The 25,833-nt window shown below is 39.5% G+C and overlaps 1 protein-coding gene across 3 annotated transcripts in view; it reads right to left on the reverse strand.

Moving 5' to 3' along the window:
- The window catches only part of ARHGAP18 (Rho GTPase activating protein 18), a 194,535-nt gene that overhangs the window by 61,135 nt on the left and 107,567 nt on the right, over positions 1 to 25,833 (reverse strand). For all 3 annotated transcript variants that reach the window (XM_023230605.2, XM_023230606.3, XM_023230604.3), the window contains exons 2-3: positions 5,517 to 5,722; positions 2,098 to 2,333 (exon numbers count right to left, since the gene is read on the reverse strand). In XM_023230605.2, the coding sequence (XP_023086373.2) occupies positions 2,098 to 2,333; positions 5,517 to 5,722 (442 nt within the window). The remainder of the gene's footprint in view (positions 1 to 2,097; positions 2,334 to 5,516; positions 5,723 to 25,833) is intronic.

The raw sequence follows: 25,833 nt of genomic DNA on the forward strand, positions 1-25,833 counted from the left end.
GGTTACTTAAAATCCGGCAGGGCGCGGTGGCTCACACCTGTAATCCCAGCGCTTTGCGAGGCTGAGGCAGGCAGATCACCTGAGGTCAGAAGTTCAAGACTAGCCTGGCCAACATAGCGAGACCCCGTCTCTACTAAAAGTACAAAAAATGAGCCGGGCATGGTGGCGTGCACCTGCAGTCCCAGCTACTCGGGAGGCTGAGGCAGGAGAATTGCTTGAACCTGGGAGGTGGAGGTTGCACTGAGCCAAGATTGTGCCACTGCATGCCAGCCTGAGTGACAGAGAGACTCCATTTCCAAAAATAAAAATTAAAAAATAAAATAAAATCTATGAGTCTCAGCCACAGAATGGAAATAACACCTCACTCACAAGACAGCTGTAAGGATTAAGTGACATAAAGCACGTAAAGTGGTTGGCACAGTAATTGTTCAGCAATGGTGGCAGCAGCTGGTATTGTTATTATTATTATAATCATTGTTCAAGAGTCCCATTCCGTGTTCATTCTCCTTCCAACCACCTCACTGGGTCTTTTAGGCCAGAGCTACTCAAGCCAGAATGTAAATCAACTTTGACCTCAAGAACACCATCTAGATCAGCTGATTTTTTACTCTTTTTCTGGCAGCAAGACTTTTTTGATGAAAGAAAGAAGGATCATTTATATTCTGTGCAAGCTCCTTATGCCCTTACAGATGAGTAATAGGTAATCCACCAACTGGCTTGTTCGAGTAGCACTGATCTGAGCCACACAGTTCTTGTACGATTTTTGTTGTTGTTGTTGTTGTTGTTTGAGATGGGTTCTCATTTTGTCACCCAGCCTGGAGTGCAGTGGCATGAACACAGCTCACTGCAGCCTCGACCTCTAGGGGTCAAGCGGTCCTCTGGCCTCAGCTCCACAAGTAGCTGGGCCTACAGGCACACGCCATCACACCCAGCTAATTCTTGTGCTTTTTGTAGAGATTGGGTTTTGCTATGTTGCCCAGGCTGGTCTTGAACTCTCCAGTCTCAGCCTCCCAAAGTGCTGGGATAACAGCTGTGAGCCACCACGCCCAGCCTCTCAAACTTTTATCATGCCTTCCCTGATACGTCTCTTCATTCATCAGTCCCACAGTCTCTACCAGACCCCACAGCTTTCATTAATAAGTCAATCACCTAGACAAATATTTACTCAATGTTTTGTGTGCTGTCGCTGTGGTAAGGCTAGATACCTTAAAGTTTAACCTAAAGCTGCCTCCTTACATATCTTATGTTCATCCTAAAGGGTTTCTCTGTATTTAGTGAACTCTAACCTAACTGAATATGTAAACAGACTGTAACCTACTCGTGTCAATCACCAAATTTTGACCAGTCAAAGGTGGCCAACTGTTCAAACCATATTCAAATAAGGCAAACACAAAGCTGTAACCAATCCGGCTGATTCTGTACCTCACTTCCGTTTTCTGTAGATCACTTTCCTTTCCCTGTCCATAAATCTTCTTTGACCACACGGTAGCAACTGGAGTCTCTCTGAATCTGCTGTGATTCTGGGGGCTGCCCAATTTGCAAATCATTGTTTGCTCAATTAAATTGTTAAATTTAATTTGTCTAAGGTCTTTCTTTTAACACCACAAAGGAGAAGTTACTTCATATCTCCAGGTTCCTACTTTGTAATTCAGCTGCAATTAGCTCCCTTACACTCAACTTCATCCATCCCCAAACGAGTCTAGGGACAAATCAAATATTCCTACAGCATTAATAGATAGGGAAGAATACCCTAATCCTACTTTTTCTCTAAGTAACTGTTGGTAGTCACGTGGTCTGAGAAGCTGTCCCTGTCACCCCTAGTGGAGTTAGAGTCACTTCTAATGCTCCAAGGACACCCTCTTCCCCTAATGCATGGATTATCATGCCGAATTTTAACTAGTTTTGTTTTCTGCCTCATCAGTATAACTTCCAGAAAGGCAGGAAGCAAGTCTCTCTTGTTTGCTGCAAGCATAGAGTTTTGGTGCCTGGCACAGAATAGGTGATCATTACGTTTTTAATCATTCGAATTAAACCAGATTGATCCAATTAATTGTAAGCAATTAGTCCTTTGCCTTAACATCAAAAAAGAAAACCTACTGTTTCTTTCGATTCTCTCTGTTGAGCAAATATGTCTCTGACGTCAGGAATCTGGTACTGTTTGTTTTTTTTCCTCAAGGTCTGGGAGACCGTCTCTACTCGCTTCTGAACTGCTGCTGCCTGGGTCCGGGTCAATGTTGATAGAAATACCACGCTTTCCTGTGGATCTCCAGCAGACTCTCCGAAGAGATTGGACAAACCGGCCTCTTTAAGCCACTCTTCTTCCAATTCTCCCTCTAAGACAGTAGAGAAAAGTGGTACTTAAATCACAAAATATAAGAACCTTTACATTTTTTAAGCTGTTAAAAATTCTTACTAAAACTCTTCTATTGTAACCAAACCACAGTGCTAATAATCATTATCTAAAACTTGGACAACTGCCATACACTCCAGCCACGATATCAAATTTTAGATGGATTTCATATATACTCAATTAAAATTTTTAAATGCCTTCACATGTAATTAACCTCTATAACTTCCTTGCAGATTAACCCAGAGGATGATACTATTCCCCTTCCAGAGATGAGCAAAGAATAAAAAGATAACTTACTTCCATCAAGTTACAGAAGGAAGTCAATGCTGGGGCTATACGTTAAGCCCGGTTTCTTGGCTTAAATTCAGTACTACCTCAGAGTCCAACACTAATTTATGGAAAGCCTTGTTTTCTCTGTTCACTGTAGCTGACACGAAGTGCAGCAAAGAAGTTAACAGCATCAGAACATTGGGAACTAATCAATTTCAAATTAATTTTTCTAATCTTCCAAGTCAGCACATCAGATTATGTTATTTTACAATGTTTTTTAAAAGCACAATATATTCAGCAAAAAAAGCTTATATAGGAAGCTAATCAAACAAGAATCAATTCAAAACACTGAAAGCAGGAAGTAAATATTCATGCAAATATTGTGTAAGATCTAATGAAAGTTATTTAAAAGCAGAAGGATAATTAGAATAGATTCTTTCCAACCATCATGTTTATAGAGGAAAATAAAAGAGGGATGAATTGGGACACAAAGACCTGGATCTGTACCCCATTTCTGCACCTTGATAGCCAAGTCTCTTTGGACAAGTTACTTAGCCTCAAGTTGACTCTGTTTTCTGATCTGTACACTAAAGCATACCTCTTCCAGCTATGCTATAACCAAAGGTGAGAATGTGATATGGAAGGAGCTTTGAAAAGCCCTGAGACAGACTGAATCACATGGTGCAGCACCTAGTCCTGCCTGTCTTTCTATACTACATAAACTTCTTGATGGCAGAAATCAAGTATTAATAACTAACTTCAAGAGACATAAGCCAGTACTAGGCACTCTGCACACCAGACAACAAAAACAGCTTACTAGCATAAAAAGTCAGCAAGGCTGGGCATGGTGGCTCAGGCTTGTAATCCCAGCACTTTCGAGGTGGCTGGATCACTTGAGGTCAGGAGTTGGAGACCGGCCTGGCCAACATGGTAAAACCCCCTCTCTACTAAAAATACAAAAATTAGCTAGGCGTGGTGGTGCACGCCTGTAATCTCAGCTACTAGGGAGGCTGAGGTGAGAGAATCTCTTGAACCTGGGAGGCAGAGGTTGCAATGAACTGAGATTGTGCCACTCCAGCCTGGGCGACAGAGCGAGACTGTCTCAAACAAAACAAAACAAAACAACAACAAAAAAGTAAGCCAGCCATTATTACTTATGCTTTTAAGGTAGTACTCAGTATTGGTGTACAAAACCAAATTGCCAGAAAAAAAGCTGATGTTTTTACACAACAAGGAAAATAAACAAGATTACTATGTAGAGTCACTTTTTCCATTAAAAACTAGAAGTAAAGCTTAAACAATTTAAAGTCTAAGAAAAGGTGTGGGCATGTAGAAAACATTCCCAATCTTCTTGATGACCACATAGTACATAATAATCAATGAATCTAATTAACATTGGAGAATTATCAAACAGCTAACGACATACTTCTATGTATCGGGTTTAAACGCCGCTTTCTCAAACATATTCTCTCCTTATTCAGCAGACTAGTATGCTACGTCCATCTTGAAACAGGGAGAAAGAAAGGGTGAAAGATACTATTAATTATCACAAATAAGCTTGACTTTATTGGTATCATATTTGGGAAACAGTGACAGAAAAATAAACAAGAAGCTAAAGAATGAGTTAACTGTAGTGTTCTTCTAGGTCTAAGAAATTAAATTAAGAAAAATCCCCAAGTCTTCTTTTTAAATTAGTATTGGTAGATTTTTCAAGCAATGTTGTAGCCAAGAAGAAAAATCTTATTCATATAGATTTTGCTACTTAATTAGATCCTAAGTAATTTAGTTAAGAAGTCATTGTGTTGAGAAGGAAGTCTCTATTCGTGAATCACAAAGCACTGATTGGGGCTCTCACATTTTGGCATTTATATATCAACTTACATAAACATACTTACAAATGTATAGATAGCACAAGGCATAGAAAGAAAGCTAATACAACAGATAAGAGAATTGGACATGAAAAACTTGGCAACTGCTTGAATTTCAGAGATTAAAAGAAATGGTACAAAAAAACTTTTAAGTAAAGTTTTACATGTTTCTCCCAGAATATCAAGTATTATAGCAGACAATGGGAACTATGGCTGGAAAGTGACTCTACAGAAATTATGCACCAAATACAAGAAAGAAGTAAATATGGAAGCTAAAAACGGTAATGCCACCATCTACTGCCCAACTCTATATTTTTAGATTAGTTGGCTAAACATGAGCCGTTGCATCCAATCTGGAGAACTATACTTTGAATGACAAAATAGCCAGGACCACAGCAGGTCTTTGGAAACCACGCACAAAGACTGGTTTATGTGAATTTTCTTTCCAGAAAGGTCCTGGCTAGGAACAAGATAAATATTCGCAAATATATGAAAGGCTATCATGTAAAAATAGAAGAGCCCTGTTCCATTTGTCCCAAAGGCATAATTAAAGCAAGAGAGTCAAAGATAGAGGACAGCAGACTGTAAATCAATAAAACAAAGATCAAAAGAACTCAAGCTGACTGACCACTGGAAAAACAGTATCACTGCAAAGCAGTGCTCTTTCTGTCACCATCTGCACTCACTACAGACCAAATGACAACGTGGCTACCACATTACAGAAGATATTTAAAGGGAGGTTAGATGGTTTCGAAGATGAAGTCTAACCCTAAAAGGCTATGATACAGTCAGCTTAGCCAACAACATTCCAGCCATGTCTATGACTAAGCTAACTTACTTATGCCACTTGTATCTGGCAGTTGCATCCATAAATCTGCCTCAAACAAGTAATTTTCAAGTTGAAAGGCAGTATCTTTTTTTGGTGGTCCTAGCTTTAATTTTTTTGTTGTTGTTGTTGTTCTCTTCCTTTCTATGCATTCATTTCCTATAAATACAAACAATAAAAGCTTTATTTAGTTAGTTATTACCATCAGGTTCTTTGACGACAACCACCTCTTGATCTTCTTGTCTGTTTTCACTAGATTTCTTGATGTTTTCTAGTTCTATCCAATAGTCTTCCATAGACAGTTCATCCAAAGAATCCTGGGAAATTGATCGATCAAATGGAGGCTTCTCCATAACTCTGGTTACGGTAGTGCTTTCCTGGTTCATAGTGTACTGGCCATATCTGCGACTACAAATTCAAAAGAACACATGGTTTATTTTAGTACAAAAGGAAGCAGTATAATTTCTAAAGTATCACAGCAATAAGCTGGAGAATTTGTTAACTCCTTAAGTTCTCCTTAATAAAACCAAAGGAATATATATTTTGAAACTGTTTACTCTGGAGTGCTACTGATTATAATATGCTTGTAGAACAAACAGTTGCATGCTCCATAGAAAAGTATGGTGAAGTACGAAGAGCAACATGGTAAATTATTTTTCCATTTACATTAAATGAAGACTCATTTTTCAAATATATTTTTTAGCGACAAGGTCTTGCTCTGTTGCCAAGGTTCGAGTGCACCAGTGTGACCATCGCTCACTCTAATTCTAAACTACTGGGCTCAAGTGATCCTCCCACCTTAGTCTCCTGAGTAGCTACTACTACAGGTATATACCATATTGCCCAGCTATTTCTTTTTCTTTTGGCAGACATGGGGTCTTGCTGTGTTGCCCAGGTTGGTCTGAAACTCCGGGCCTCAAATGATCCTCAACTGATCCTCCCACCTCAACCTCCCAAAGCACTGAGATTAAAGGCATGAGCCACCACACCCAGGGATAAGAGTCATTTAAACCTGAAACTTAGTTTTTAAAAAGTAACATGTTAAATCTTAATTACAGACTATTAATTGGGAATGAATTTTATACAATTTCTGTGTTTATCATTTATATTCATAAACCAAACTTAGTCAACTGTTATATAGCAAATATCGTCAACCGATGAACTATTTGAATTTCCATTTTATTTTTGAAATCAAAATATAAACAGGATGATTTAAGTTTGCTGTTATAATCTACTGTAGAAAGCAATTTCTAATCTTTAAATGGACCCATGATTTATATGTATTAAAAATTCCAAGGCTGGGCGCGGTGGCTCAAGCCTGTAATCCCAGCACTTTGGGAGGCCGAGACGGGCGGATCGCGAGGTCAGGAGATCGAGACCATCCTGGCTAACACGGTGAAACCCCGTCTCTACTAAAAAATACAAAAATCACTAGCCGGGCGAGGTGGCGGGCACCTGTAGTCCCAGCTACTCGGAGGCTGAGGCAGGAGAATGGTGTAAACCCGGGAGGTGGAGCTTGCAGTGAGCTGAGAACTGGCCACTGCACTCCAGCCCGGGTGACAGAGCGAGACTCCGTCTCAAAAAAAAAAAAAAAAAAAAATTCCAAAATGTGGTAAAAACTCATTTATTAGCAACTCTGAATAGCTTGGAATTACCTCAAACATTTCTCTCTCTGATATTATCTATGAAGAATAAATTGAATAAATAAGAGCATTTGTATAACTTCAAGTAAACGGTATTTTTTGTTATAATTCACATCTCACTTACTTCTAAAATTGAGTTAAAGGACCCTGTAAGACCTAGATATAAAAAATAATAAGTTTTTGTTTTATTATTTGTAGAGAAAACCATGCCTGATTCCTTAAAAGAAGAAATTTTTCAGCTTTGATGCCTTTCCTTTATCTACAGTTGATATGGTTTTGCTCTGTCCCCACCCAAATCTCATCTTGAATTGTAGTAACCATAAGCCCCACATGTCCTGGGGGGACCCAACAGGAGGTAATTTAATCATGGGGACAGTTACCTTCATGCTGTTCTCGTGATAGTGAGCTGTCACGAGATCTGATGGTTTCATAAGGGGCTTTTCCCCTTTTTGCTTGTTAATTCTCCTTGTTGCCATCATGTGAAGAAGGGTATGTTTGCTTCCCTTTCTGCCATGATTTAAGTTTCCTGAGGCTTCCCCAGCCATGCTGAACTGTGAGTCAATTAAACCTCTTTCCTTTACAAATTACCCAGTCTCAGGTATGTCTTTATTGGCAGCATGAGAATGGACTAACACAACAATAAATTTTTTTAAAGAATACAATTTGAGTGAGGACAATCGTTGAATAACTGTTTTGCTATTTTAATTTTCTGATTACTTCTCTCAAGAAGGACTTCCAGGAAGTAATTCTTCGTTTGCCAGATTGGTTTTACTTACTGTACATATTGAAAATAATTTTAAAATTACAATAAAATTCTTTAACAGTGTGTGAACATTCACATTTAAACTAGCCTTTCCCAAAATTGTTTAAAATAGTAGGATTTTAATAGTACATAAGGGAGAGGGTCACTAAACTCTGGGCAAATCTATCCAGCAGCTTAATTCCAACTGGTTTGTTAGAAAAAGTCAAGGAACTTAATTGCCTATTGCTGCAAATAAATGCAGTATAATCGAGCACTTAGCTTTACTATGCTGATATGCCAGTTTTATTCCTTTAAAGATGATTCTTCCTGCCTTGATTACAAACTTTATTAATGCTGGTTGCATGCATGAATAAACAATCAATATAATCTCTCCCCAGTAGCAACCTTGGGGTGGTGATGGGTAGGAATTAGGACAGGGGCCAACAAGCCTAAGTCTAGACATGTTTGTGAATCTCTTTCCTTAAGTCTCCATTGTTCATTGTTTGCCTTCTTCATCCCTTAATTCAAGGGGTACTTCCTCCCTCCCTGGCCTCACTCGTCCTGTTTACATCTCTGTATTCCACCTGGGTCCCCATATCCGGCCCCAGTGGTTATTACATAGCCAGTATTTTTCTTTTAGAGTTTTCACTCCTTATTCTTAAATTAACATGTAAATAAGAAAGTCATCCTTCTCTTAAAAATAAAAAATACGTATTTTTAAATTTCTGGTTCATCAGCTCAACTTATCTATATTGTTCATATTCCTTACTTCTGCCTTACCAGGATAGCTAGTGTTAATTTACAGATGCCTGCCAGATTCATTTTTCATATTGCATGTCAAATATACAGATGCCTTATCCTTTTGTTTTCTCTCTCATAGTGTGAAATTGACCACCTTACTTCTGTCTCCTTCAACTCTTACCCCCCTATGAGACCACAGTAAGTACTGTAAACTGTGTGAAGTATAATGACTAACGCCAAATAATTTGGTTTATCTGCTCACGGGAAAAAGGTGCAGTTGAACTAGAAGTACATTAAGCCTTTCAGTCCTGAAGGAATGTGTTTATTCTGGCAAGAATTTTCCAGTAAATTTCCATTAAGATAGCATGTGCAGAAAAATGCAAGGTCATTGAGTAACACCATTGTTACATAAATACACCATCTATATCAAGCCTTGCTTTCAAAACATGCATAAAGCAAAAATTGAATAGCTTAGTGCTGATGAATTGACTCAATATTTTGACTTTAATAAGATTCAGAAGCTGAATAGCTTTGTGATAACCTAAAAATACTGAGTCATGGAAAGGAGGAATTTTCTTTTTCTTTCTTCCATATTTTTTTGATCACTGGTAAATACTGCAAGAACACATTTTCATTTTTAAATAAGAGGGGATGAGGAGTGGGAAGGAGGCAGCCATTCAGCAATAGACTACCCTCCTTGGTCAACCTGCCATGTATTTTTTCATTTGTCTAAAAATGTAAGTGAACATTCCTTCAGTTTACATCAATGAACATGTTGTGTTACTTTTCTTTGTAGAATATATTCTACTTTTGTACTTCAGACAGGCAGTGACTAAAAGCCTGGACCCTCTTAAAACCATTCTGCTAAGAGGCCAGTTAACTGGTTTCCTCTCTTCTGTTTTTAGGAGTATGTTACATGATATCAAGCTCATTCTGCAAATGAGGTTCAAAAACATAAAGCAACATCTGCTAGATGTAATGAAGTACAGAGCAGAAATATTTTATATTTCCAAAAGATCCAAGCTGACACATGGTGTTGAAATCAAAGAAACACGCAGTTTATACCATAGGCAACTACCAGTGACCCCTACCTGACTTTCTAGCAAGCAATTATTCCAAGTTCCTCCTCCCTCTCCCTCCAGAATTCTGTGTGCTAATCATGCCATGGATATGCTTCAGAAGCTCCCGCATTTCTCACCTTTTCCAACTATAATGACAGAACCAGACACTGTCCTCTAAAGGAAGTTACCAGCATTGCTCTATAAAGAATCGCTTCCTAGCTTGCTGTACAAGTCACGCTCTTTCCAATACACCAGAGTATAATCATTTTGCTTTTTTACCGTGGACACTCACATCACAAGCAAATGTTCACTTTACAGACCCTGATGGGCCTTCCCGGAATCTTCTTTTCCATCTTGCTAGCATGCTCTGTTTACAAAAATGAGGGCTTTGTTTTGGTGTATTTTCCCCAGGTATATGCTATCCCATTTTCTGGTGATACATTTTCCACCTAATCAGTGAATTTCAAAGGCAATGATATCATTCAGGGTATGAGTTATAATGCCTGTTATTTATTTTGTCATAGCAAATATTAAACTGGTCTGACATTTTTTCTTTACACAGAGGTGGGGGTTGCCATTGATTATACCGGGGTCAGCTAGAAGATTGATGATTTATTCTGCTATCAATGCAGTCAGCTCAGTCAGCAAAATGAAATGGAAACATAGGGAACTAGGAGTCTAAGTACCAAATGATTCCAGCTCTACTTAACTGCAATCTTTGGATAAATCACTCAATTTCTCTACTCCTCACTTTTCCTATCTAAAAAATGGGACGAATAACAGTAGCCTTGTTTGCTTTGTTTGTTGTGAAAATTCTTACTGAAGTGCCTCATAGGTAACCATGAAAAACGCGCCCTAGGTAAACTTGTGCTAACTGCATAGAACTGCCCCTCACACTGTTTAATAAGATCCAGAGGAATCATATGTCCTCTGGAATATGCTCAAGCTTTTTGGTCTCAGGACTCCTTTACACACTTAAGATTGTTCTAAGACCCTCAAAGAGCTTTTGCTTATATAGGTGATATCTATTGATGTTTATAATATTAAACACTGAAACAAAAAAATTTAAATACTATTCATTTAAGAATAAACATCTTCACAGAGATAACATCAAAAAGGCCATTTTTCAAATAAAAATAGTGAGATGAGTAGCTCTGTTTTATATTTTTGAAACTGCCTTTAATGTCAAGCTTAACAGAAGACATCTGGATCCTTCCATCTGCTTCTGCGTTCAATCTTTTACAATATTACACAGTTCATGTCGTCTCTGGGAAACTCCACTGTATTCTCATGAGAGAATGAGAGTGAAAGAGGCAAATAACATCTTAGCGTTATTGTGAAAACAGTTTTACTCTGCTACACACCTGAAAGGGTCTAGAGAGCCTCAGGTGTTCCCAGACCACACTTTGAAAACCACTGTTTTAAGAATTCTCAAAAACAACACCTAACGGGTCTGAAAAATGCACATTTCAATTCTGTGGGCAAAACTCCAGAAAGCCCTCTGAGAGAAACAGACTTGCATTCCTAGTGACTGGACCTATTTCTTTGTTTTTGTTTAGTTCTGTATCTTTTCACAAAAACTGGGACTTATTCCAATATATCCAAATTTAATTTATACTATAATGACAAAGAATAAAAACGTCATTAAAAAAAAAAAACCCCTCCCTTACCAATATTGTTATTCTTTTGCTGGTGTCCATTATGAGTAAAGGGGCAGAAGTTCTCTCTGGGTGTCCCCTTTTGGCGTATATTTGAAAAATGTGCCTTCATGTGCCTTTGTCATCCCTACCCTCTAGCTAAAACTCCCTCAGGGCAGATTTATTTGTAAGTAGGATGTTTCTTCTGAGCTCATATATTTAACTATCTGGTCCAATTTCTACCTTGTGTTCCCTACCCTGTTAAAAGTCCTGCCGTGATGCTTTATATCCAGTCTGTCTCCTGATTCTGACCCTTCCAGGCATTTTTGTGGCCCAAAGTCAGCTTTCTTGAAATCCTCTGATCCTAGCACCTGTTTCGTTTTGTTTTCTTACAAGATCCTTTCTAAAAAGGACATACTTTCTTTCATGTTCCCTATTCTACTTTTATTTCCATGCAGGACAAGAAGTGACTGAGTTGGGATAAACATACAGTGTAAGACAGAAGAATAAAGTTTATTTTTGTTTCGGCTTTGTTCTGTTTTAATGTGTAGAAAAAGAAAAGGCAGTGGGGTGGGGGTTCTTACTCAGATCATGACTTATAAACCATAATGACTAAGAATATTTTAGAAAAAGCCATATGTATTGAAGTGTAAACATTAGAATGCTATTGCACCTCAGAGATTTAAACCTATCCCATCATTTTCTAGATGAGGTAATGAGGCCTCAAGGTTAAATCTTCCTCAATTTTACTCAGCAAAGGGGTGACAGAACCGAGATTAGTGCCCTCATTTCTTCTTCAGTGGTCACTTTAATATGTCAAACAGACTAAAAAGGCTAGGATTTACTTTGTTTTCCCCAGATGCATCAATCTTTCTGAGTTTGTATTGCGTATAGCCAAGGCAAAAGTAATCTTGTTGACAGTCTATAATTTGCACTTTCAAATGACCATTACACTTATCAAGAAAAAAATACATTTAAAAATCAAATCATATATTTTTAAAAGGGATGAGAATTATTTTCCAATGCACTTTTTTTTTTTAGTTTTTCAATTTTTTTTGTTTTCTGAGATGGGGTTTTGCTGTGTCTCCCAGGCCGAAGTGCAGTAGCACAATCATAGCTTGCTACAGCCTCGAGCTCCTGGGCTCAAGCAATCCTCCCAACTTAGCCCCCCTGAGTAGGTGGGACTACAGGCACATACCACTTCACCTGGCTAACTTTTTCTAGAGACAGAGTCTCCTTGTATTGCCAAGGCTGGTCTGGAACTCCTGGCCTCAGGCAATCCTCCTGTCTCAGCCTCCCAAGGTGTTGGGATTACAGGTGTAAGCCACTGTCCCTGTTCAATGCACTTTCTAAAATATGGTTTGTGGCCAGGTACAGTGGCTCACACTTGTAATCCCACTGCTTTGGGAGGCTGAAGTGGGAAGAGTGCTTGAGCCCAGAAGTTCAAGACCAGCCTGGGCAACTAGTAAGACACCCATCTCTATTTACAAAAAAAAAAAAAATGTGTCATGCTGGGCATAACTTCAAATATAATCTGTTTTTTAAAAAACTTTGTTTTGTAAATTTTGAAATTTTAAAATTTAATACTGTTTCTTTACATTATCTCTATGTTGAAAAAAAAGCATGTTTCTCATGTGTAGATTTCTCTCTTTCGTTTCAGCAGTCATATTAAAGAACTACTGTAATCACTAAACATGGTGAGATGGTAAAGCTATTAATACTGTGTAATGGCCCTGTCCATCAAAATATGCTGAATTTGAATGACTATGAAGAGCTGCAGCCTATGAATGACCCAAGTCATTTTTACCCCTTCGAAGAGAATGCCTACTGTTGTTTAGCTGAAAGCAGTAATTATTAGAAGTGGCTCTAACATCCAGGAAGAAAGAACACTGATAATGCCTGAAGGCAGTAAGAAGTTGATTCGAAAGCAATACCACATCACTCACCCACACACATACCCATGCAGCCATCAGAACCCAGAGAAAGAATCTAATCTCTTCTATCTGACTCAATTGCTATAGTCTCAAGGAGGTACTGAACTTCACATAAACTCACTTATTTTCCTCTTTGCATATCTTACTCTTTTCATTTTGGGAAAAAAATAAAATTTACTTAGTTCTTTCAGCTTTCCTTTTCTTTAAAAATAAAAGTTGCAGACTGGTGCGGTGGCTCACGCCTATAATCCCAGCACTTTGGGAGGCCGGGGCAGGCGAATCATGAGGTCAGGAGATCGAGACCAGCCTGGCCAACATGGTGAAACCTCGTCTCTACTAAAAATACAAAAATTAGCTGGGCATAGTAGTCCCAGCTACTCTGGAGGCTGAGGCAGGAGTATCGCTGGAACCCAGGAGGCAGAGGTTGCAGTGAGCCAAGATCATGCCACTGCACTCTAGCCAGGGGACAGAGCAAGACTGTCTCAAAAAAAAAAAAAAAAAAAAAAAAAAAGTCACTTAACATCTTGTACAGTGCTTTATAGTTTTTCAGTGTTCATCCACTTTTTGGTTTGTTTTTTGCTCCTCACTTTTGACAGTGGGTAGAAAAGACAAAAAAAAAAAAAAAAACCTCAGCAAAACAATAAGCAAATGACCTGATTATCCTGTTTATGTCACATTACCTAAGCAAAACTGAGAAAAGAAGCCCATTAATGACACTGTTAAGAGCTAGCTTTGAAAACTTGGCTTTATCACTTTTAGAGAAATATATGACACAACCAATTCATAGGTGCTGGGTTTTTTGTTTGTTTTGTTATTTATCGTTGCGACTTTCACTCTACTATTTCTTCTTCTTTTGTGTTTGTTTTTTGAGACAGAGTTCTGCCGTTGTTGTTCAGGCTGAAATGCAATGGCGCGATCTCGGCTCACCGCAACCTCCACCTCCCGGGTTCAAGTGATTCTCCTGCCTCAGTCTCCCAAGTAGTTGGGATTACACACATGTGCCACCACACCTGGCTTTTTGTGTGTGTGTTTTTAGGAGACAGGGTTTCTCCACGTTGGTCAGGCTGGTCTCAAACTCCCGACCTAAGGCGATTCGCCCACCTCGGCCTCCCAAACTGCTGAGATTACAGGCATGGTTACCGAGCCTGGCCTCCCTCTACTTCTTGATATCACCATAAGAATAGGGATATAGTAACCACCGCCAGGTCTGGTAGAAAGAAGGGAGGGAAGGCCTAGAAAGAAAGGAATATGGGAAAGGCAGCAGGCAGCCGAGGCAGGTTTCAAAAATTCACTTCCTTTTTAGATACAGACACAAGGAACATATAAAGGGAAATTGGTAGGCCATCACTGGCCAGACGTAGGCGTCTTGCTTTAGAGCTCTGGTTCTAGGTAGAAGTGAAATCCTCTTTGTTCCTGAGCTTGCCAAATCTCTCAGGAAGCAGTTTTTCCTCCTCAATCGGAGGTACAACTCAACAAGTGGCCAAATGGAAACCTGGGACCTTAATGTCAAAATCACCTTCCAAGACAAGGATGAAGGTATCTGTAGTGGGGCTTTGACATAAAAATCTCAGGATCTTGCAACATGGGTTCAAAGCATATCCACTTCATTCAATTATCTGTCACCATGACTTGCATCCACCTGATACCCTGGACCTGCTGTTCTTTCTCCAGGACCATCTTTTTCTTGTTCTGGCCAGCTGTAGAGCCACCTGGAAATAAAACACCAGTAGCTACCTTGCCACTCGGAGCACAGGCTCTCCAGTTTGATCTGTTTTCCAGCTGTCATGACTCAATTTCTTATCTCAGTACCTTTCTCTGTGGGTTTGGAATCACCTTGCTTCTGCAGCCTCCCCACATCCCGTACCACATCCTGCACTTTGATGATTTGCTCATGAGTGTCCCCACCATTAAATTACATGTTTCTTGGGGGCAAGAATCCATGTTTCTTTTTTCTTTTTTTTTTTCATTTTAGTATCCCTGGGTTCAAGCAATCTGCCATAGCAGATGTTGGTGAGCTGTTCAATTATTAAAATACTGCTGCCTCTGAAATAATTTCTAAGGCATTTCTTATTTAATTGCACAAAACTACAAAAAAATAAGAGAGAGGGATGAAAACTGGATAGTAAAGAAATCAGTCATCAGAAAACTCTAAAATGAATTAAGGTAAATGTCCCATGTCTCCATGATGCTACTTGTGGATGTTTAGTCTAAAAGTAGGTTTCCTAAAGGAAACAGAAGCATACAAAAGGGCTGGTTGCATATGAGATTGTAACTAATATTAAATTATAAACAAGTTTCGGCTCAGAGTTTTTCTAAGCACACATTCCATAATTCCATTCTTCATCTTAATCTTTAAAACAAATAAATACTTACTGAACGCACTACTCTCTGGTTGGGTGCCTTATCACAGATGTTGCTTTAACCAAGCTCTTCAAACCTTTAGTGTGAAGTAGATGACAAAAGGCACCAGCACCAGTTACGGGTGGAATGTTCCAGTTCCTCACTGAACTAGTGGCCCAGACAACTCTTTCCAGCATAGGCCTCCCAGGTCATGGCCTTTACTTCAAGATTGTCTCTAACACTCTTCAGGCCCTGCAGTGGTTCACCATTCCTTCTTCTGTAAGAATTTCACCTCCTCTTGGGCCATTTCTGCCACTGTTATCCACTTATTCTCAAGTCATCCCCTGCTCAATCACTTCCTGAGATTTAGACCAATAATTTGAAGTAACATCTATAGTCCCTTGCTCTGGCCTAGGTCCTACTTATTCCCCACCAACTTCCTATGTTGAAATCCCAACTCTCAAGGAGATGCTATTAGAAAATGGAGCCCTTAGGGAGGGGATTCGTGCTCTTATAAAGGAGGCCCCAGATGGCAGCCTCGCCTCTTCCACAATGTGAAGGACATGGTGAGAAGCTGCCATCCATGAGAAAGCCAGCCCTTCCAGACACCCAATCCACCAGCCCTTTGATCTTGAACTTTCCAGTTTCTGAAACTGTGAGAAATACATTTCTGTTGTTCATAGGCCACCTAGCTTATGGTATTTTGTTACAACAGCACAAACAGACTGAGGCACCCTTCCTGGCATCCCTGCCCCTCCCCTCGTCTGTTTCTCAAGTTCTCCAGGGTTTGCCTGAAGCCCCTTCACTGTCCATTATTAAAGCTGTTTTTTCCCACGATGGAGCCCAGCTTCCTCAGCACGACTGTCTAGTACTCAGTTCTTGTTTCACAGTAACCATATAGCTTTAGAGGTAGTGATCAGCATCTACATTTTTTGTCAACCTTTATCCATTCATTTTTGTTGCTCTTGGCAAATCAAATTTTTCACCTTTTCAGTTTCAAAGCTGTGCTCCTGTTTTCTTTCTGAGAAATCTATCAAGTTCCCAAGACATTTTCAGGGATAAAATGAAGAAAGATTCACTAATGAAGATTAAAGGTTTTTCCACCTCCCCTCATATTCTTCAACTGGTCACTCAAAATTCCCCCATCGTAATTTCTATTAGTTCAGAATCTCATCACTACAGTTTGCCAATACACCTTAAACATGCAATAATATAGATAAATTTACGCCAAGATGCAAACTCCCTCACATATAAGACTTAATATGCTTCAAGATCTGGGATCCAAGAAGAGTATTTAAATATCAGCCAGGAATTTCATTCTGGCTGCTGACTGACTACAGATTTATAAATTGTAATATTCTGACATCCCTGCCGTTCATAAAAAGTTTCTATTGATTCTTAATACCTGTCATGATATAAGCACTAACAAAATACTTGTTGACATAATGCAAAATTATAAACAATGTTTTGAAATTTAATGTTAGAATAGTACTGAATATAATCATGGTTTTCCTTATTTCCTATAGCAAATATATTGCCCTCCAGCAGGACTTTTATATAACTTTCCATGCTAATAAAAACATCAACACAAGGCAATGGTGAATTACAAAAAAATTTTTTTTATAATAACAAAAGCTACATAACAGCATATTATGAAAGAGACATGGGCATTATCGTTAAACTCTTCTTGGCTCTTTGTGATTATCCACTGCAATAAGGTAGAGAAATCATCTCATATCTCAGGGGGAGTAGGAGAGTATAAAACCAACCTTCCACCAGCTAGCAAAGGAAAAAACATAAACACTAGATGAAAATATTAAAAGTGAAAGGAGATTTGTGTTTATGTTAGAAAATATAAATGGAGAAGATATTTATAAAGTAATGTTGGTGAATAGTAATAGAACAATTAAAAGCAGCAGCACTTCTGTGGTAAATACCTAGATAGCAAAAAAGAAAACTCCTTCCCTTACGCTAGAACTGTAATTTTATGGGAAGCTCAAAATGAACTTCAAACATTATAATGCTCCACTGGTAAGTATGGAAGGCCAGGAAGTGTCTTTATATGCAAGGTGCTAAAAGTCAGCTCTACTAGCGGGACAGAGAGGATGGAGAAATAACTTCCAGCCAAGCAAATAATTTAGCCAAGCTTAGAAACAATTCATTTGTATTTTCTACTAAATGTGTTCAGCAGTCAGTAACAAAGTAGAATATGTGAATACTACTACAAAACAATCTTTCTTAAGTGAGATTATCTAAGGCCACTTTTTTCTTTGCATATTTGAAACGCTGAGCCCAAGACAGATGTCAATGCAAGCAGCCTAAAAGATACATGAAATATAAAACAAGAATTAAAGACAATTTCCATATGCAAAATGCTACTTGTGGGTAACCCACAACATTTGAAGAAAAAAAAAAAAATCCAACTGACCAGCTTGGGCAACATAGTGAGACACTGTCTCTACAAAAAATAAAACAATTAGCCAGGCACAGTAGCATGTGACTGTAGTCCCAGCTACTCAGGAGGCTGAGGTGGGAGGATCCCTTGAGCCCAGAAGTTCAAGGCTACAGTGAGCTATGATCATATCACGGCCCTTCAGCCTGGGTGATAGAGTGAGACCCTGTCTGGAAAAACACACACACACACACACACACACACACAACTCACAAAAGCAAGCATTTTCAGTAAAAGCCACTGAGCTTTGTTTAGAGGATAGGAACAGGGCTCATAGGGCAGTGAAGCCTAACATGAATATGAGGGATGGACAAAGGTTTTACAAGAAGGGATTGTGGAAACCTGAAAAAGGTGAAGGGAGGAGAAATAGATGACAGAGAAAAACACTGTTAATAAGGAAGCGTAGTTAATGCTATTCTTGTGCAATGCCACATCATCTAGCACAACATGGGCATACTGAGCTCCAGCAAATGCCACCCGCAGACACATCAAATTCTAGGCGGATTAAACCCCACAAGCTGGAAGTTTATTACCCTGTCCTAGCTTAATTTCTGTCCTGATCCTTAAGAAACATCTCTACCTTCCAACCCTTAGTCTCAGTCTCATTACCAGGCTTACACTAGCCTACTGCTTACCTGTTTTTCACATGGGGCAGCAAAATTCCCACTTAACCAAAAGCAATATGGCATCAGGTTCCAAAATGTCATTCCCTGTGGGGATCTGAAACAGCTGAAGAAGAGCATAAGTAGTTCATGGCCTCAAGAGTTGCCCAGCTACCTACAGCCAAGGCTGTCTTGGCACCCTATAGAAATCTGATTCTGTATCAGTGTCCCATTCAAGGACTTCCACCTCTAGTCTTCCATTTCCATCCCTCTGGTTCTCCTCTGCTTTTCCCATTGCTATACACCTGGATCCTCCTCTCTGCCCAGTTCCTATAAAGAAATGATCCAAGTTGACTGATTTCTACTTCTCCCCAAAATGCTGTCTGCTGCATCACTTTCCTGAGCCCTAAATTCTGCACTGGTCAAGGCTCCTAGGATCTCAACTGAACCTCAGCAGAGGTCTGAGCTACCCATGCCCCTGCTTGTCAGGAAAGAGAGGTGGAAGAAAGAACTGTTGTGTCAGAAATCCATCACTTCAGAAGAGATTAGTTAATGAGCTATTGAATGGAAAACAGAGGCTCGACCGGGTGCAGTGGCTCACGCCTGTAATCCCAGCACTTTGGGAGGCCGAAGCGGGCGGATCACCTGAGGTTGGGAGTTCGAGACCAGCCTGACCAACATGGAGAAATCCCATCTCTACTAAAATACACAATTAGCTGGGCGTGGTGGTGCATGCCTGTAATCCCAGCTACTCGGGAGGCTGAGGCAGGAGAATTGCTTGAACCCAGGAGACAGAGGATGTGGTGAGCTGAGATCCTGCCATTGCACTCTATCCTGGGTGACAAGAGCAAAACTCTGTCTCAAAAAAAAAAAAAAAGAAAGAAAGAAAAAAGAAAACAGAGCCCATAGAGACCATAGTTATAAAAGATGATGAAAGGATTAAGAGCATGTAATATCCTCCAGGGCAGAAGTCAGTATTTATGCTGTATCACAGCCATGGAAGCCAGGGTAGATGATAGCATCAAAAATAGAACTTCCTTTACCATCTTGCCAGGATAAGTCTACAGAAAGATCAAGGTTGTCAGATACTCTAAGGTAAAGATCAAAGACTTAGAACTTTTTCTTGCTCTTTTTTTTTAACTCATGTGTTTGAGGGCCAATTGTTAAAGGCTCCTACCTCATGAATGACTTCAGTTATCTGCAAAAGTCAGTTCTGTAAAATGCACAGCTTTCATAAGACAAATATTGTCAGACTCTAAGCATACTTTCATACACCAACCAATGCAATACAGAAATGCTAATTTCTTAATCCAATAGTTTTATGAATACAGTTTTACTGAACAATGCCTATATTTATTCATTGGTCTTCTCTCATTGCAGATGTTAATCAGAATTATGTACTTAGGTTTTATTATAAAAATCATTGCGGTTATGGTTTTAAAAGGAACTTCATCCACATAATATATGTCAGGCCTCTGAGCCCAAGCCAAGCCATCGCATCCCCTGTGACTTGCAGGTCTGCCCGCCCAGATGGCCTGAAGTAATGGAAGAATCACAAGTGAAAATGTCCTGCCCCGCCTTAACTGATAACATTCCACCACAAAAGAAGGGAAAATGGCCGGTCCTTGCCTTAAGTGATGACATTACCTTGTGAAAGTCCTTTTCCTGGCTCATCCTGGCTCAAAAAGCTCCCCCACTGAGCACCTTGTGACCCCCCACTCCTGCCCACCAGAGAACCCCCCTTTGACTGTAATTTTCCTTTACCTACCCAAATCCTATAAAATGGCTCCACCCTTACCTCCCTTCGCAGAGTCTCTTTTGGCACTCAGCCCGCCTGCACCCAGGTGATTAAAAAGCTTTATTGCTCACACAAAGCCTGTCTGGTGGTCTCTTCACACAGACGCGCATGACAATATATATTTTCATTTCAAGTAATACAGGAGACACTGAAAAAACAGTGAAACTGAAATGAAGCCAAGGCTTCAATGTTTTGGTGGAGTGATACTATAGAACTTGAGTTCCTGCTTGTTAATAATAAACAGATCACTAAAGTTGGGATTCACATAATCATTCAACAACTACTGACTCCCTATTAATTGCAAGGCAACTATAAACGCTGATGTTTGAAGTCCAAAGAAGCACAGGGCTTTATTGCTGATCTCTGAATCTGCATTTTGATGGAGGAGATAACATATGTAGGGAAAGAGTAATACAGGGCAGCCTTGGCTTCATGCTATATGAGTGCGACAAACAAGAGGTGTGGCAGTGCTCACTGCCAGTTAGACATAGGCAAGGACAAGATGCCAAAAAGTATTTAAAAATGTCAATAGCACAGTAGGCCAGGTGCGGTGGCTCACGCCTGTAATCCCAGCACTTTGGGAGGCCCAGGCGGATGGATCACGAGCTCAGGAGTTCAAGACCAGCCAGGCCAATACGGTGAAACCCACTCTCTACTAAAAATACAAAAATTAGCCGGGCATGGTGGCGCACACCTATAATCCCAGCTACTTGGGAAGCTGAGGCAGAAAAATCGCTTGAAGAACCTGGGAGGCAGAGGTTGCAGTGAGCCAAGATCACGCCACTGCACTCCAACCTGGGCGACAGTGATTTCGTCTCAAAAAAAAAAAAGAGTCAATAGCACAGTAAGAGGAGGTGAGAAGGGAGATTCCAGTCTTTTGCTATGCCTCATTCTAACTGAATAAAGCTCTCCCAGAGCCATCAGTGTCTTCCTGTTGTTCAGTTCAACTTTATTTCCCTCTAACTTAAGCCCATTTCCTGTGAGCAAATAAAGAAGCAATCCGTGTCCTCTTTATATTAATCCCCTCCTGGGAAAAGTTCAAGGCAGTCCTTTATTATATCTTGAGTTGGCCAATGAGTATTACTCCTTTACTTTTTTCCCCTATATTTTAAAAAGCAATGTCTTATAAATACCACCTGTAGTACACATTCTTACTGACATCCAAATCATGAAGTACCTACAGATAATGGCATACCATCTTTGTTCTGAAATTTTTCCATTGGGCCTTTTTCAGATTGGCTCTTACTCTGCAAGTGAAAGCTCCAAGTTGACATTAATTTTAGAAACAGGTACATATTTAGGCCCAGGTGGGAAGTCCTTGGCACAGATACCAAAGTTAAAAGCCTAATCATAAATGTTTTTTGCTTCCTAACTGAGGAAATTAGCACAGTTATTAATTGCTTTCCATGGTTCTAGTTTCTTTTTAAGAAAGCCTTTGCAGATCATTTGCATTAATATTACGCTAATAAAAGGGGATGCTAACTAGTTTAGTCTCTTCAGTAGTAACTACAGATCAGAGAGAGGTAATTTGCATGTTTTCTTAATTGAAGTGAGCTGGCATTTACACACTCATTTTCATCATTTTGGAAGAAAAAAAAAAAAAAACTTAATACATGTTGGGCCAGACTGGACAGGAGTAATTTCTCCAATGGAATCATCTAAACTCAAGTATTTCAAGAGACATTTTGCTTCTAAGCATGAATCTCAAATGACAAGGATGAGTATTCAAACACAGAACAACCATCTGCATCACAAAATACATTTCAGTTCCTCTCTGCAGAAGGAATTCATTTACCGTGGAAGGCCATTCACTTCCACTTCTGAGTGCTTATTCCTCAAAAAGCTTCCAAGTATTGTGAGAACAATGATTAAAAGAGGATCTTTCCATCTGTGCTGCATTAGGCTGCAACACAGACCCTCCTGCAGAAACAGTTTTTGCATAATTTATTATGCCATTTTAAACCCTCATCAGTGAATTGCAATAAGCGATGGAGTATGCATGACAGAAAAGAGACCAACGTTTATTAGCTGCCCGCTAAGCATTCACCTAATCCTTACTTTGGGCTATTGCTCCATGAATCATAGTATAGGGTCACTCATCTTATCTCCAGTAGGTCCTTAGTCCCACCTGAAGTGTGGTCATCATTTTTAGCCCATACTAATGTCTCCAGGAAAAGTGTATAGTGTGGGAAGGAAATACTACAGGAAGAGAGAAGGTGGCATATCTTCAGGTCTACTGTTCACCGTGTAAGCATGGCTGATACATCCTACAAGAAACATCCTACAAAAGGAATGACAATATCTTGTCTCTTCTCCTTCTAAAAATCATATAGCACTAATCTGTTAGTAGTGATTTTTCACCTATAAAGCCATAATTTCACCTGCCACTTTGCCTGGGTCCCAACTGACACCCCAACCACAGAATCTGTATCTTGATTTTGTTATTTGGAGATCTGTTTAAGGATGCACTGGAAAAGAATTTTATGATTACAAAAAAAATTAAAATAAAATTGCCTTAGGTACCTCAAATAAAAAAAAAAAAAAAAAAACCTTAAAAGTGATAGAATCCTTAAACTTTAAACACTGAAAAACTTGACTAAGCAGAAGGCATCAATGATGGCATGATGGCATGCAATGTATATAATTTTAAACTAGCAAAAGTAGTGAGAAACTGTGTGGACAGCAGGGTTGAGGATGCGGACAAATCTTACACTAAAATTTCTCACTTTCCATTTCTAATTCCCTAGGTCACGGTAAAAAGAAAAACAATATATTTTGAGTTTTCTATTTATAGGTAACAGTAACATCTGACATATGATGAAGTTCTTCAGTTTGGTGATTCAGTAAGAATCAAGATATCATCTCAAAAATACAACTTGAACTGAGTTCACTGATAGACTCTTCACTGAAACAAATTTAAAGTCAGTAACTCATAAGAATGGAAAACAACTAAACATCACTTTATGGAATCTTCAAAAGCACAATTTGGTGGGGAGGGGGGCGCATAATGGGAAACCTTCCTGAGGTGTTTCAAATATGAGAAATAAATTGATATTTGAGAACAGTGCTGGTCAATAGAAATAAAAGGTGAGGACAAAAGTTATTTAATATTTTTTAGTAACTACATTTACAAAAGTGAAAAGCAGATAAAATTAATGTTAATTTTAACCCACGCAATATACCCCAAATATTATCACTGCAACATGTAATAAATATGGCAATTATTAATGAAATCCTTTTTATTCCATTCTAAGTCTTTGAAATCCTACAAGTAATTTGCACTTCCATCATAACTCAATTTGGAGCAGACAGTCCAAGTGTTCAATGACCACAGGTTGCTGATGACTACCGTCTTGACAGGATAGCTTTAGAATGAATGAGGCAGTAGGCAGGTTCTCCTTGGACAGGCCGGCAGATACAATTGCTGTAATTCCTTCTCACTGCTAACATGTACAAGTTAATGCCTGTTTATCTACAGAATTTGTTTTCTCATTGACTTAGCAAATATTCAGAGAAAACCTACTTTATTCCACACTATGCCAAACTAAGGAACACAGGTGTATTTCACATAAGATAGGCCTAGAATTTTTTATTTTTATTTTTATTTTTTATTTTGAGGCAGAGTCTCACTCTCGCCCAGGCTGGAGTACAGTGACGCAATCTCGGCTCACTGCAACCTCCGCTTCCGGGGTTCAAGTGATTCTCCTGCCTTAGCCTCCATAGTAGCTGGGATTACAGGCACTTGCCACCAAACCCTAGCTAATTTTTTTGTATTTTTAGTAGAGATGGGGTTTCGGTATGTTGGCCAGGCTGGTCTCGAACTCCTGGCTTCAAGCGATCCATCCACCTTGGCCTCCCAAAGTGCTGGGATTATAAGTGTGAGCCACCATGCCCGGCCTGGGCCTAGAATTTAGAAGGCAACAAAGACATGTGCAACTCCATATCCTAAGTGGTAAGTGCTACGGAAGCACATATTAGGGAAGTCACAAGCTCTAGTGAAGGGATCCGTTGAAGGCTCCACAGCAGAGTGACATGAGCTGGAGGTTGAGTACAAGGAGTCTGCCAGGTAGAATATGATAAGAAAGGCCTTCAAGGCATGGCAACCACACAAGCAAAGACAGAGAAGCAAGCATGGACAGTGGGTTTAGAGAATCACGAATGCGGTGATGTAGACAGATTGCATTCATTTTCAGGGAGGTACAACCCCCTGGGGGAAGGAGAAAGCACCAGGTGGGGGGTTGGGGGTGGAGGGAATAAGGCTGCCGCCAAATTCTGCAGGACCTTGCTTGTCAAATTAAGAACCCTGGAATGCAGGCAGTACGACAATGGAAAGTTTTTAAACAAGCAAATGTCACTATCAAATTCCTGTTTTAGAAAGATAATTCTGAGAAGGCACATCCTGAGACAGCCTGGGGCCAAGATACTGTGGAGTAAACAGATTGCTGAGCGATGATAAGGTCCTGAATCCAAAGGGCATTGGTAGAAACAAAAGTGGAAGGACACATGCAAGAAGTTTTTCCCAAAGAGAATGCTTTGGTGACCAATTAGATAGAGTAGATAAAGGAAACAGAAGAAACAAAGATAATTCCACAGTTTGTTCTTGGACAGGAGGGTAGATGGCAAAGTCATTAATTGAGAAAGGGAAGACAGAAAAAAAAAAAAAAAAGAGCAGTTTGGCAGAGAATGTGACACCCTCAGTTTGGACCTGCTGAATCTGAGGTATGCTGGAGACCCTTGCTACCTAAATGTGCTCCACGGACCAGCGGCACCAGGCATCAAGCTTGCCAAAAAGACAGAAATCTTAGGCTCCACTCCAGATTTGTTGGATTCAAATCTGCATTTTAACAAGATCCCAAGGTGACGCCTGTGCACAGTCAAATTAGACAAGAACTGATCTAGGCATCTGAAAGTCTAGGTTGTGCTCATGAAAGAGTTACTGGCTGGAGGATAATTTTGGAATAATTAGCATATCCATGAGAGTTAAAATGATGGGAGTGAAAGAGCTTACCAAAAACAAATTTAGGATGAAAGACTCTGTGTGTGGTGTGAGGGAGGTTGCATGTTTGGAATTGAAATAAAGAATCATCATAAAGGTCTACAATGGCTCTCTTGTTAAGCACATTAAATAAAAACTGAACCAAGAAGAAAAGGAAGAGGAGGAGGAGAAAAAGAGGAAACAAAACCTTTAAAAGCAAAAAAACAACAACAAAAAGAATCACAATGGTGAATTAACATTAAAGCTATAAAGAACTTCTTTTTATGATTAAGAAAAACTCATATTAATGTTCCTTAATAGTCAGGGATGCTGAGCAACAAAAATTTGATATGAGTAGAAGGAGAAATAAATGGAAACTTTAAAAAAGAAGTGGAAGCAGTCAGGTGTGGTGGCACATACCTGTAGTCCTAGCTACTGGGGAGGCTGAGGCAGGAAGATTGCATGAGCCCAGGAGTTCAAGTCCAGCCTGGGCAAGAAAGTAAGACCTCATCTCCAAAAAAAAAAAAAAAAAGAAAAAAAAGTGGGATACAAAACATGGATAATTTGTTTAATAATTTGTAAAAGAATAAAAAA

The sequence above is a fragment of the Piliocolobus tephrosceles genome, chromosome 5, assembly GCF_002776525.5.
Source record: "Piliocolobus tephrosceles isolate RC106 chromosome 5, ASM277652v3, whole genome shotgun sequence".
In the NCBI taxonomy this organism is placed as follows: domain Eukaryota; kingdom Metazoa; phylum Chordata; class Mammalia; order Primates; family Cercopithecidae; genus Piliocolobus; species Piliocolobus tephrosceles.